Source organism: Coffea arabica, chromosome 7e (assembly GCF_036785885.1).
Source record: "Coffea arabica cultivar ET-39 chromosome 7e, Coffea Arabica ET-39 HiFi, whole genome shotgun sequence".
NCBI lineage: Eukaryota > Viridiplantae > Streptophyta > Magnoliopsida > Gentianales > Rubiaceae > Coffea > Coffea arabica.
The window spans coordinates 784,595-798,150 of NC_092323.1; the positions used below are offsets into that span (position 1 = coordinate 784,595).

General features: G+C 38.8%; 2 protein-coding genes across 5 annotated transcripts; one reads left to right on the top strand and one right to left on the bottom strand.

Moving 5' to 3' along the window:
* The first annotated feature begins 2,023 nt into the window (after positions 1 to 2,023).
* On the top strand, positions 2,024 to 5,074 carry LOC113689644 (putative calcium-transporting ATPase 13, plasma membrane-type). The gene has a single exon (XM_027207388.1). The coding sequence runs from the start codon at positions 2,024 to 2,026 to the stop codon at positions 5,072 to 5,074; it is 3,051 nt and encodes a 1,016-aa protein (XP_027063189.1).
* A 1,775-nt stretch (positions 5,075 to 6,849) lies between these two features.
* On the bottom strand, positions 6,850 to 13,498 carry LOC113690643 (putative DUF21 domain-containing protein At3g13070, chloroplastic). Of its 4 annotated transcripts, none has more exons than XM_072059318.1 (14): positions 12,623 to 13,498; positions 12,050 to 12,147; positions 11,859 to 11,952; positions 11,022 to 11,099; positions 10,756 to 10,859; positions 10,168 to 10,249; positions 9,749 to 9,888; positions 9,583 to 9,661; positions 9,403 to 9,490; positions 8,686 to 8,777; positions 8,519 to 8,584; positions 7,538 to 7,657; positions 7,210 to 7,389; positions 6,850 to 7,121 (listed from the first exon to the last, which is right to left on the bottom strand). In XM_072059318.1, the coding sequence occupies exons 1-14, from the start codon at positions 13,220 to 13,222 to the stop codon at positions 6,873 to 6,875; spliced, it is 2,070 nt and encodes a 689-aa protein (XP_071915419.1). In that variant the 5' UTR covers positions 13,223 to 13,498; the 3' UTR covers positions 6,850 to 6,872. The 4 variants fall into 4 exon arrangements, with proteins under 4 accessions (XP_071915419.1, XP_027064436.2, XP_071915420.1 ...); XM_027208635.2 differs by having other exon boundaries at positions 9,403 to 9,466; positions 12,623 to 13,497; XM_072059319.1 differs by having other exon boundaries at positions 7,538 to 7,654; positions 12,623 to 13,496.
* Positions 13,499 to 13,556: the final 58 nt, after the last annotated feature.

The window sequence follows — 13,556 nt, forward strand, 5'->3', positions numbered from 1 at the left end:
TCACATTTAGTTAAGAGTATAACAGCAAACAACTCTCACACCATTAGAAATGTTTTCGAGCGACTGTCAATCCAGCAGGGAAAAAACAAATTCAGTCTAAGAAAATACTAATGTCATTCTAATGGAAGTTGTCACTTATTTGCACCTAATTACAAAGATGGAATAAATTGTAGAGAGAGAGAGACAGAGGGGTCCCGGGGTGCATTGTCAATAGATTTGGTTCAGCCTGGCTGTGGGAATTGGTGTGGTAGGACGATGGAGACAGTTGAGATAACAAGATTGAATTTCAATTGGCATTTTCACTTCTTTGTAACGAAAATGCAACGAAGTTGTGTTAAGCTTGACGTAAAAAAAAAAAAAATTGACTATAAGGGCCACCTGACGTGAGGATGGATCATGGATGGAAGTATGTGTTCATTTTTCTCCTGGCGGCCGACTCATTATCGCAGTCTTAAAAGGTCCTCTGCAAAGATTACAGACAATGACGACTCGCATTCCCGATTGATATATCATTGATAATGATCAAATCACTGATTGATGTAATCAGAAGTTGCCACATTGTAAAATGCCAGCCGGCGTCCTGATCGCTCCGATGCCACCCACCCACGTACGACGTCCACTGGCTGGCTGTTTTTTCTAAGCAATTTCATTTCATGTTGAAATGCTTTTCTGAAAATCTTTTGCGCCTCCGGTGTCATGAGCCAGCCAAGTAAGCTGGACCAAGAGAAGGAGAATGATAATAATAGTAGTAGTGAGTTCCATTCCAAGATGAAAATGCACGGAAGGACACCACCAGTGGGATCGGAGTCAGCTGTGTTTTGACTGTATTCTCAATAGACCAATCGCATGATAGACTGCTGGTGGGTCATCCTCCCAGCAGCACGCCAAATTACTAGGAAGAGACGCCATTTTTGTCTCGTTATACAAGGAAAGATGCTGCTCAAATTTCAATCCATGGTATATATGTTCCCACACACACAACAAAAAAAAAAAAAAAAAAAAGAACCTATCTCTTTAGCTGCCAAACCTTCACTACACTATCCCAAGGTAGTTAAAGCGGCCTTGGATTTTTTTTTTGGCACATTTGGTTCAGGAACTAATTTAGGACTAATTAGAATTTAGGCCACAAGTTCAAGCACACCCAGAAAACAAGTCCAAAAAAAAAAAAGGAGGACTAAGTTATTATTGACTATGTGAAAGTTAGTTAGGAATAAAATCAAATTAACAAGTATTTGAGTCGAAACTTTTCAAACTAATAAACAATAACCATAATAATCAAAATAAATAATAAATAGTTATTCTCTTCGTTCCATAAAGATAGGCTCACTTTTCTTCTGTGTTTGTCCTCCAAATTATAGGCTTATTTCCCTTTCTAAAGAGTAGTTAGTTTGCTACTTTACTAACACACCCGTATTTAATGTACATAGTTATTAGCAAATGCACTACTCCATTAGTTGATTATTCTACTTTGAATATTAAATACAACACTAACAACTACTTTGATTTACCATTTTTGTAGGATATAGCAACGTGTGTCTCTTATTTTGAATGAATGATCTAATATTAGTAAGAGGTATTTGAGGAAAGTATAAAATAAAAAATAATTATTCTAACTACGTTAACTAAATTTCTTAATCTGTGTGAAAAAAAAAAAGAAACGGAGGCACTATAATAAATGACATTTGAGGTTAACTTGATTGAGGAGGTCACAAAATAACGAAGTTTAACGAACCTGTCGTTAGTCACTGAAACTTCGAGGAATACATGCACATAATTTCCAAGAGATTCTAGCCATACTCATTTGTTCAACATCACTTGCATATGATCATCCTTATAACTTGTTAAAAACCAAACAGTAGTACATACCCCTCATGAGCGCCATTCCTCTTCATTTCCTTTTCCCTAAGAACCTCATAGAGATGGAGTAGCGCTGTTTTTACTTGTTACAGGAAGCCCAAACTCTATTGCTAGCTACTTTGTCTTTCCAGTCCCCACATTGGTGCCAAGTGCTATTCAAATGTACATGGGATGGCCTATGAAAATTCTAAAAGCAAAATCTTGCAAAAGTACGATCACGAGCAACCCTAACATTCCGAGTGGATCCCATCTTTCAATAGAAATTGGGGACACTTCTGTTCAGGATCCCGTCCTGTCCTCATCAGCTGGTAAAAATCAAAATGAGCAAGATCAAGTTGATATGCCGTATTTCTCTGTTAGTCCAGAAAGACTAGCAGAACTTGTCGAGAGCAATGGCCTGAACTCTCCTGATCATCCTCGTCCGACAATCCAAGAAATCGGTGAAGCTTTGCGATCCAGCATTGATTCTGGTATAACAGGAGACGAAAAAGATCTTGATTGCAGAATCAAAACGTTTGGTTCAAACCAAGAATCAGACAAGCAACCCAAACTTGGGACTAAAGGCTTAAACCGGCTAGTCTTGGAAGCTTTCAAAGACGGCACGATTATCCTCTTAGTGTGTTGCGCAATTCTTTCTCTTGTGATTGATGTCAAGAGATATGGTCCAGAAAAAGCATTCCTTGATGGAGCAATCGTTTGTCTTGCGATGTTTGTTGCTGTCAACTTTGGCCATATCTTTAGATTCTTACAGCAAAAACGTATTCTCAAAATATCACAGAAGCACCAAAAAGGTGTTAATGTTGTGCGCCGGGGAAAGATGCAGGAAATACCAGCTTCTCAAGTGGTGGTGGGTGATGTAGTCTTGTTGGGGACTGGTGCTCAGGTCCCTGCTGACGGATTATTCATTGATGGATCCTCATGCAAGCTTGACGATGGTTTGTTTGAAAGAGGGGCAAACTATGCCAGCATGTTTACGGGTGCAAAGGTGGTGGAAGGAAACTGCCGGATGCTCGTGACATCAGTTGGGAAAAACACAGAAATAAGCAGGTTGATTAATATGGTATCAGTCGGCAATCAAAGAAAGCTCATGGATTCCAAGCTGCAGGATGGTATTGACCGATTGAACTCTCGTTTGGAGAAGTTATGGTTGAGCCTCTCCTTATTGATTCTCATGGTGCAGGTGCTTAGATGTTTCGTGTGGAAATGTGCTTGTGATGAAAGTCATAATCCAGACCCCAAGGGCGTAAAGAACACGGTGGAAGAGATAGTCGATGAATCAACAAGACTCTTGAAAAAGCAAGGTGGAAAAATCAATGGATTGGTGAGCATGCTCTGCATTCTACTCTTTGCAACAAGAGATGGCTTGCCCCTAGGGATTTTCATTTTGTTCTTCGTTGTATCAAAGAAAATGAAGTTTTTCAGTGCCATGATTCAAAAGCTTTCTACATGTGCCACACTTGGCTTGGTAACAACAATTTGTCTTACCAAGACCAGTGATTTAACCATGAAGCATGCAGAAATGGCCGAGGTGTGGATTGGACTTAACCACATCAAAGATATTTCTCAAGAAATAAGTGGCCAAGTCCTCGGGAAATTGCAGGAAGCTGTTTGCATGAATTCTTCCGGGGGTCAAATCGAGGATTCTCTCCTTTATTGGGCTCAACAGGTGCTTGATGTGGACGTGGATGAAATGTACAGAAACAGTGAAATCCTTCACAATGGACCCTTTCATCTTGAGAAGGATCAAAAGTTATTGGTTCTGAAGAGACTTGAAGAAAAACAGGAAATCTTGGATCTCCACTGGAGAGGAGCTCCAGATTGTATACTGCCTCAGTGTTCTAAATATTACGAAGCAGATGGAACCATGCAGGCCCTAGACGAAGGAAAGAGGGCCATGTTCGACAAGATAGTTGAACAAATTGCATCTTCTAATCTCCCGAGCTTTGCTTTTGCTTGGGAGAAACTGATACCTGAGGAACCAGAAACTCCAAAACCGGAGAAGGAAGGGTATCTTGATGATGAGAAAACCCTACAGGTTGATGGTGGATTGACCTTGATTGGCCTCGTGTGCTTGAAAAATCCGTATCCACCTGAGGTAAGGCAGGCAATCAAAGCTTTGCGGGACTTGGGAGTGAATACCAAGTTACTGGTGGATGACAATCCAAAGGCAGCAAGGATCATGGCCATTCACTCCGGAATCTTGAGGCGTGAAGATGACAGCGAATTAACTGTCATTGATGGCTCAGACTTTCGGAACATTTCTGAGGAAGTTCGCATGAACATGATCGATAAAATCCAAGTGATTGCAAATGCCTCCCCTGTCGATAAACTCCTAATGGTGCAGTGCCTGAAAAAGAAAGATGAGGTGGTGGCAACCATCGGTTCATGTATAAGAGACTTTCCATCTCTTGTGAATGCTGATGTTGGAATTTTCATGGGAGAAAAAAATGCAGAAATAGCGAAAGACTATGCGGATATTGTTGCAGGGCTGAGCATTGCTACAGTTGGTAACATCTTAAGGTTGGGAAGGTATGCATGTCAAAGTATTGAAAAGTTTCTGGAATTGCATTTGACTCTAAATATTTCGGCCTTCACCACAAATTTGATATTTGAAGCTTCCTCAATTGAGGTGCAACTTTCTTCGATTCAGCTCCTTTGGACAAACTTAATCGTGGAAGCTCTCGGAGCATTTGCTTTGGCGGTATTGATGGTAGAAATGGAACCATCAAAAAGTACTCAAAGCCAAGGGAAGGATAGGAAGAGTCCACCACCGGTTTTCGGTGCCGGTCCAGTCATAACCAAGACCATGTGGAGGAATATAGTCATTCGGTCTATGTTTCAAGTCGCAATCTTGATGGTCCTAGGGATGAAAGGGAAAGATATGTTTCACATTGACGAAGATGTGCTGGAAACCATGAGCTTCAATTCTTATGTTATGTGCCAAGTCTTTACATTGATTGCAGCCATGAAGGCAAGTAAGAAGAGCATTGGTAATATTTCGCGGGGGGAATTGTCGATTGAGAATTTGTTGTTCCTTGCGGTTGCGGGGATGATGCTGGCCCTGCAGATGCTTCTCATTGTGATCATGGTTGCTGTTGCTCACTGGGGAAGCTTAAATTTCAAAAGATGGTTGATCTGTATTGGACTTGCAGCGTTATCTTCTCCCTTAGCTTCGGCTGCAAAAAGGGGTTCTGATGTTGTGTTTCCATGCAACTGATCTCATCACGCAATCGTGCACTGTACATAGTTTATCTTCCTTCAGAAGCACGAAACTCGAACTCTCTAAATAAAAATTGGAACTTGTCCAGACATTTTCAAATCTTTGAGACAACAGGAAAAAACTTGAACAGTAGTCATATATTTCCTTCCTCCCTCGATCATCTTCGCCTTTCATCTCGTGTCATTGTGCATGGACTCCAAACATTAATTAGGCCGTAATCCAGACACTAAAAAAAGCTGCATAGGTAAGCAGCAGTGTTTCAGCGTGACTTTGGATATTTTTATGCAGCGTGAACCAAGTGCATTTTCTTTTCTTTTAAAGGTTATGAGTACCATTTGGAAGAAAGCATCCATGCGCGTATATAAATGGATTCGATCGTGGTCAAAAAGTGGAGAAAAATGAATGGAAACTTACAGGATGGGTCCAACTCGGTCTTCATCATTGCAATTAAGAGAAATTCGTTACGCCTCTCTGGTTCTGTCAAAACTCTAAAAGACTTGAAAAAAGTAAAAAAAAAACTCTAAAAGACTTGAAATGAAAATGGATGATAAACATTTTGCTACTCTTTTTTTTTTTTTTTTTTGGGAGGGAAGAGAAAAAAAAAAAATAGGGGAGCTCGAATCCAAAAACAAACAACTGACTAAAAGACTCGGTAAGACGGAGCAGATGGATCCGGGGCCGCCGACATCTTGAATTGGAAAATACACTACTATACATTATACATTTTGAGAAAGAATCAAGATTGATGGGGTAGTTATGACTATGACTTAGCTTTCATTCATTCATATATTGACTTTACCTAACATGAAAAAGGTTGCTCTTTCTGCGTATCCAGAGTAGCAATCAGTAGGGCATAATTCCCAGGTAGGTAACCCTATCCAGCCATGGCGGTTGCAGTTGGCATCGATCAATCAATCAATGCGTATTAATCCTTAAAAGAATACAGCAGCAGTAAAGCACACAACATCGACATAGACTTCGCGCATGGTCTTGTCGATTCTCAGATATAAAGTTAATTTAATAGTAGTAAGACTGAAGTGGGCTATTCTCCGTTGTTTAGATCGTTAATACCTTGGTGTGCTGTGCTGCAATTAGTACTAGTTATCCAATCGTCATAATACCAAACAAATTGCTTTCCGTCCAATCATAAAATCAGTTATTCAAGCCTTTCTGGTTCAATTATTAACTCCCATCATGATCATGCGCATGCCTCGAAAAAGCATCTGAGATCAAGGGTGACTTCAAACATTTGTTCTTTGGTTAAAAGGAGACCAACGATGACTTCTCTTCGTCTGGTCGGTCATTCCACGTCGCCCCGGTCACCCTCCTCATCTCCAGCAAGCCCCCTCCCCCTCTTTGGCTACCTGGACTCCTACAAGCTGGACATCTGAGATCATCTTGCATTACAGCAAAGGAAGCAAGGCCGTCACAAACAAGAATCCGATCAATTGAAACCCCGGGCAGTTTTTGTTTCAACACAAAACATCAACACAGGTCCCTATGCCTCGAGCAACGTTTTCCAAGGGAAGCAAAACTTTCCCTCAGAGAGAGTGAGGGAGTTTAGCCTAGGATTAGAGAATTTCATGTCAATCAAAGTTCTGCCTTGTTACTCAAAGGTCTGATGACGAAGGGCTAGAGCGTGCAGCACGTACTGTGATCATAACCATGCACTGTTGTTTTTTCATTCTTTTCTCGTATACGACGTAATAATCTGTTTCGTTCAATTGTTTTTTTTTTTTTTTTTTTTTATGCTTCTTGGCAATGCTGAAGGGTGGTTAGAATGTGAAATGCTATATTATTGTTTGATTTGATGGTCATGACTGTCAACATGCTCAGCATTTACAGTGTCATCAGAAAGGTTGTGGTCGACTATCTCCTTAACTAGGACCCCATCGTCGGCCTTGTCTGTGTCGTCATCAGCACCCCATTTCTTCTTCATAATCTTAGGGACCAAACGGGTCACCTCTTTTGTCTCCAATTCATCATCTTGGTTTACCCTTTCAAATCGGACGGCACTCACCTTTCTAGCATTTCCCGCTAGTATCTGCAGTGAGATGCAAATCACAACCCATCTTTAACACTTGCATATGTATATTGGCAGCAGAAAATGCAGAGCGATTTGGCAAATGTACCTCAAGCTTAAATATTTGACTCTTTTCATGTTGATCTGTCCGATCAGATTCTGCCTCTTCATACTCATCATTCTCTTCTTCATTTTCCCTTTCAAGCACCACTTTTATAGTCTCACCAGTCCTTGGGATGTAACCAAATGCTTCGCAGACAAAACCAGACACCGTCTCATACTGATGACCCTGAATTATAATTATTAAAAGTTGGGCTGTAAGGCAGCATTTGATAAGAGAATTACCATCCTAAAGTCTGAAGATTACTGTTTGAGTTACTCATGATGCTAGACAATAAGCACAACAATATCCTTTTTATATTAAATAAAAAAGATACCTCTGGCATTTTGATATTTAGATCCTCAGAAAGATGGTCAATAGAGGTGTTCGCATCCACATCGTATATGCCTTGAGCCCGCATTACAATATAACCAGTTTTTTTCTGAATTTCCTCCTGCTATATGATGGTAAACATGAGACCCAAAAAAAAAAAAAAAAAAAAGCTAAAAAATGAAGTGTATGATACAACACCAATTTTTGTATGAACTCAATTAATAAGAAATGCCCCCAAGCCACACTACTACCATAAGATGTCAGCGAAACCGTAAGCTGCATGCAAAGAACAACATTCAAGACAATAATACTTCCAATGGCCCAAAGCAAATGTACATTGTCAAAAGTCAATAAATACCATAACTCACAAAGAACTTCTCTATTTTTCCCCAAACATGGCTAGCCTGACGACATGTAATTGCAAGGTGTTCAAATTAGGGGTGATTTTGGTATGTTAATAACACCACTGCTACTTAAGCACTGTTCTGGCCAACAAAGATGGACACAGCGAGTACAGTATATTCCTTCCCACTTTTTTCATATAGGCTACTAGTGTTCCTACATGTTCCTAATTATCTATTTAGATTTATTCTAGTTAACCTGATGGAGATTTTCCCACCAGTTAACTTTCATATCTCCCTTAGTGCCTGTGCCTGGTTAAACTACGACATCCTATTGTAAGTGTACATTTATTTATCTGTAACTGCCCACTGATCATTTTCATGATCTGCTTTTCTTAGGATAGCACATTGAAACAGCTCAAGCTAAGATCACATCCTGAACTGAGTAGGGGGAAGCAAATTTATCTCATGAAATGCACTTAGATATCATATAACCATTTCCAACTTCAATGCTGGTTTGATATAAATGATCTAAACATACAAATTTAGCTCTGAACTGAGTAGGGGAAGCAAATTACCATCATGAAGACATATGCACAAAATTTTTTAAAAAAAATACTATTAGTAATAACAATGAGCCTTACACTTGAATCATTTTCATCAAAGATCTCACCAACAATTTCCTCAACCACATCTTCAAGTGTTACTAACTGTTACATTAATTAGCACAAAGCAAACATGAGGGATCAGGCAAAAACTCAATTGGAAAAAGGTAAGGACTCTTTAATAGAATCAAGTAAGTGATACATACTCCAATAGTTCCTCCATACTCGTTAAGAACAACAGCCATATGTACTTTTCTGATGCGGAACTCCCTAAGAAGATTCCACACTGACATCGAATCTGCAACAATTGAAAGTCATATTATTCCATTGCTCAGTAGTAGCACAAAATTAAATTGAAGGAGCAACAATTAAAACATACTGTCTAGAATAGAGATGAGAACACTCGATAAATGCGGATGCAAATTCAAATAATAGTTACTAAGTTAGAAACTTTGTTTTCCAGTATGATGCAAAACATCAAGTAAATTATAAAAGATCAATCTCAACAGCATTCTGTAAACAATGATATTCCTACAATGTGATTTCTGAATACAGCATACCTATAATCTTCAGCTCATATACATTACCAATAATGAGATGTGAACTAATTTAAAAACTCAATTGGGAAGGAGAAAATCTTAAAAAAAAAAACAACTGGGGCCTATTTCCCTCCATACAATTTTCTGAATGGGCACTGATATGTTTCTTTTTAATTGCTCATTCCAAAAACAGCATGAATCTGGATTTACTCCAATGTCTATGTGGTGTTCAATATTCTTCATAATCATCAATCTTGGAAGAAGTAATAAAACAATGAACTGCAAGCAAGGAGGCAGATAATACCAAAAGAACCTAGACAAACATAAGACATTCCATGACTGCAACATACAAAATCAATGAAACATCAGGCACTCTTAAATTACCAGGCACAAAGTATGCAGGTTTATGTGCCATATCTCCCACAACAGAACTTTCTAGTAGATCCCCCTTCAAAATCAAACAGAATAAATTCTGCAGACTGTGAGATATTTTTGCATGATTAGATAAAGATATTGCTTCCCTAATTAAAAAAGGAATATCATTTGCAGAAATAGTTGGTCAACCTTTTGGACAAAATCTAGAAGATCCATTGCATAGGCAATGCCAACTATGTTGTCAATACGCTGTTCAAAGACAGGCACTCTGCAAGCAGGGATTCATATTTATTAGCAGGCGGTTGATAGGGTAAAAAAAGGCCAACTAGACAAATGAAAATGAAGCTTCAAGTACCTGGAGTACTGATGAGTCACCCACAAATCATGGAAATCAACAAGTGTTGCACTGGCATCAATTGCAACAACATCAACAAGAGGTGTCATCACCTCTCTTACATGTGTATCTTTTATCTCTAACACATTTTCAATCATGTCCTGAAAGAGTCAAATCAAATGCTGTTCTCATAGGCAAATTACATTTTTCAACGGGATGCATCAAAACAGCTCAGAAAATGAAAACAAAATTAAGCATTGGATGATCAACTGCTCTACTGTTTAGTTTAACATGTATATCTTGAAATTTGACGTGTACAATGCTCCTGTGATTGTAAAAGTCTCAACCCATGTTTTTAAATAGCAGAGAATTGCTCCTATAATTCATATGGCCTCTATGCATGAAACATTATGAAAAAAAGAAGTGAGTGCATTACTAGCCTGTTCTTCCTCCTCAATTGCCCCACTTAACTCTGCTCCACGCAACATTAACTTCAATTCATCTTCAGTAACATATGGTTCACTAGTACATTAAGAAGAAGGCCAAAAAGCAGAGTCAAACGAGAATCCAATTTACATCTGAAACATGAATAATAGCAATAAACAGTAACAAAAACTTGTAGTGAAAATTAGTGGCACTGTTCAAGCATAGTTTGAACATTTTATTGTGTACAGATTGTTTGAAAGCCATTCAAAGCAAGCAGATTAAAAGAATTAAACTGTTTGAAAGCTACAGGGTACTGAAAGAGTCCTTAGAGTTACGAATTATACATCGTAGGATTCTTGGCACTAGAAAGCTTGATGGCACATGACCGTCCTCCTTAAAGGGGACTAAGTCCTAATTTTCCTCATCCTCATTAGAACTCTTCTTTACTGGCGCTAGCCAGGCAAAATTCAGATAAAAAAATAACCAAACATAAACAAATGAGATAGTGTTGAAAGTCCAAGTAAATTACTGATGCAGTGTACTAAATTGGCCATCTCATGGAAGTTAGAAAATGTCAGAAAATTTTGTATGCTGAGACATACCTTCTTCCCTTCAAACCAAGGAGTTTCAGCATTCCCATTGACAAATATGTGACCACTCTTCCTACAGGATACAGTATCAAGGAAAGCCACGCCACAGGCCTGACCTAGATACATTTACGATACATCTAGTCAAATGCACTTGATAGCAGAATATCTTCACACATACAGAGAGATACAGTAACGAGTTGGTAATTTTACAAAAAGAAACAATCTTCCAATCCTTATTAGCTTAAAATTTTTACTAAAACGAAACAAGTTTAACTTACCACAAACCTAGCAACATCGGTGGCATTATGAACAGCTATACTTTTTGGAGTAATTTCAGTGAGGAGCAAAATAGCCACCTGGCAACATTGTGGACAAGGGGTTTATATCAGTACACCACATAGAAGTCTTATTACTCACAGCTAAAATTGATGTTAACCCAGGGGAAAGAAGGGAACGAGACGTCCTTGTCATTGTACCAGAAGAAATGCAAGAACCTCTTTAATCCAACAATCAAAATTTTTAATCTTATGCATTATTTTCTTACTAAAATTTTTAACTTCCTTTATTGACGATAATTACAAATTTCTGAACTCCAATCACCAGCTCTAATAAGGCGTACCCTTTTTCAACACTTCAAATTCATTCATTAGTGACCATTTAATCTGCTGTAATTCTCACAAGTTAAAACCTTTTCCAATCCTAGCCCTGATGTCCCATTAAGATTGATAGAAAAAAATTTTACATCATAATTACAAGATATGGAAAATAAGAAAATGAACAGAAGTTTAGTTTGATGAAAAGGAGACTAACATGCAACTTTTGGCTCAACATGAAAGGAAAAAATATCAATGTAGGTCAATTTACTGCCACCCATAGCAAGTTTTCAAGCATGCCTTAGGACACTAAAACTGCCAAGACTTTTATCAATATTTTGTTTCAAGAGCATCAGACAATAAGAGAAATTCCTACAAGAAAGACACAGGAACCACGACCCTGAGATCAATATCTACAATGGAATACTGAAACATCTTCAGAAACAGAAAAATTTATCAAAAATTTTTTTACTGCAAACTGTGAGATTCTCAGTTGACAAACTCAGAGAGATCCATACATACCGTCATTACTCCAGTTGCAGCACTCACACCAGCTTCACCAAATATTGCCGTTGCAGCCTCTGTAACCAATGCCGTAGCTCCAATATTAACCACGCTGAGTACATAAATGAAATCTACAATAAGAGATAATGCTTGTCTTCAACTGGAGAAAACAGAATAGTCATAGTACATTTACAAAAAGAGAGCAGTACGTTGTGCCAATGAGGATAGTCGTCAAAAACCGAGTAACATCGCTACGGAGCATTTTAAAAACACCATTTTCAGATTCTTTTTCAGCTAGCTCCCGCACCTGGCATATTTAAAGTCTCAAATACTATCATGTAGAGAAATTAAGCAGGGAACAGAAAAGGTAAGAGAGACATCATCTATATAATTTGCAATAGTATTGCAATCAATACCCAAATAAAACTCTTCAGAAAAGAAGCAACTACTAGCATTTATAAGCCTGAAAGTCAGTGTTCTCCACATATGTTACATTTTTTTTTTAAATTTTTTTATAATTACACAATAGATCTATACTGGAAGGATTAGTTATTTGTTTCAATAACTCTTGGATAATGGAACATTAGCGAAAACAATATCGCGCTCCCAAAATCTGAAATAGCTTAAATTTGATACTATTATTGTATAAAAGTTTCGTTTACTAACAGGGTTCTAACTTCACCGTTCAGGATAAAACAGGAAACAGAACCAACAGATGCAATAAAGAAACCAACATTTGCTAACCATATTTCAGCGTTTACAGTGGAGCAGAAAGTTGATACCTTCCAAGGCCAAAGAGTAGTTATAGAGGTCTCAGCCATGGAGAAAAATGCCGATAAACCCAACAACGCAGCCAGAACCAGACCTTGCTCCTTAAAAACCCTAAGAACCTGCAAAACCTTAGGCCAAGAACTCCTCAACGCCATCCCACTCCTCTCAAAAACGCCATTCCATCCCGCATTCAGTACTCCCTCCACCGCCACCGCTTTGCGACACGACAACACCATAAAGCCACAAATAAACACTGCCAAAACCAATCCTCTCCTCAATGAAACCTCCACAAAACCTGAATTCGTCCCTGCCACTGCCGTCCCCGAAGATTTTTCCACATTCTCCCCCTCGTAATCCCTACTAATTGCTAACGAACCACTAAAAGCTTCAATTTTCGGACTAATTCTAATCCGTTGGGAATTGAATAGATTTCTCGAACTGTGGGATGAAGTGGAGTTGATAATTGTGGGGCGGTAAGTGTAAACTCCGTTTCTCGAGGGAAATTTGGGGAAAATTTTGAAAGTCAAAGTTCGGAAATTGCGAAATGGGGGTTTGGGAACGGTTACAGATGTGGAGCGACCGAGGAGCGAAGCTTCTACCGCTGCATCCATTTTTTTTCCCTTTTCTGTTTGTTTGTAAAATACAAATATTAATTCCAAAAGAAGGAAAAAAATGAAGCTAATTTAAAGGAGGAAGAAGAGGAGCTAGGGTTTTTTGCGGAGTTTGAAGCGGTGAAATCGAACAGCTGGGGAGGTCATCGCGGTGGTGGTGGTGGTGGTGGTTTTGTTCTTCTTTTCAACCAAACATGGAAGGATTTTTTTTTTTTTTTCCTACAGTACAGGCAACTGGGTGGCGCGGACTTTGGAGCGAAATGACGCCAAATGCCCCTGCAACTTGCATTTTCGTATCTTTGTCCTTTTCTACAAATAGTCGATAGGCGGACCG

Coding starts and splice junctions, on each gene's coding strand:
- LOC113689644 (XM_027207388.1), top strand. CDS start 2,024: ATGGGATGGCCTATGAAAATTCTAAAAGCAAAATCTTGCAAAAGTACG.
- LOC113690643 (XM_072059318.1), bottom strand. CDS start 13,222: ATGGATGCAGCGGTAGAAGCTTCGCTCCTCGGTCGCTCCACATCTGTA. Junction 9,662..9,748: donor GTGACTCATCAGTACTCCAG/GTACTTGAAGCT, acceptor CCCTGCTTGCAG/AGTGCCTGTCTTTGAACAGC. Junction 9,491..9,582: donor TTCTAGATTTTGTCCAAAAG/GTTGACCAACTA, acceptor CACAGTCTGCAG/AATTTATTCTGTTTGATTTT.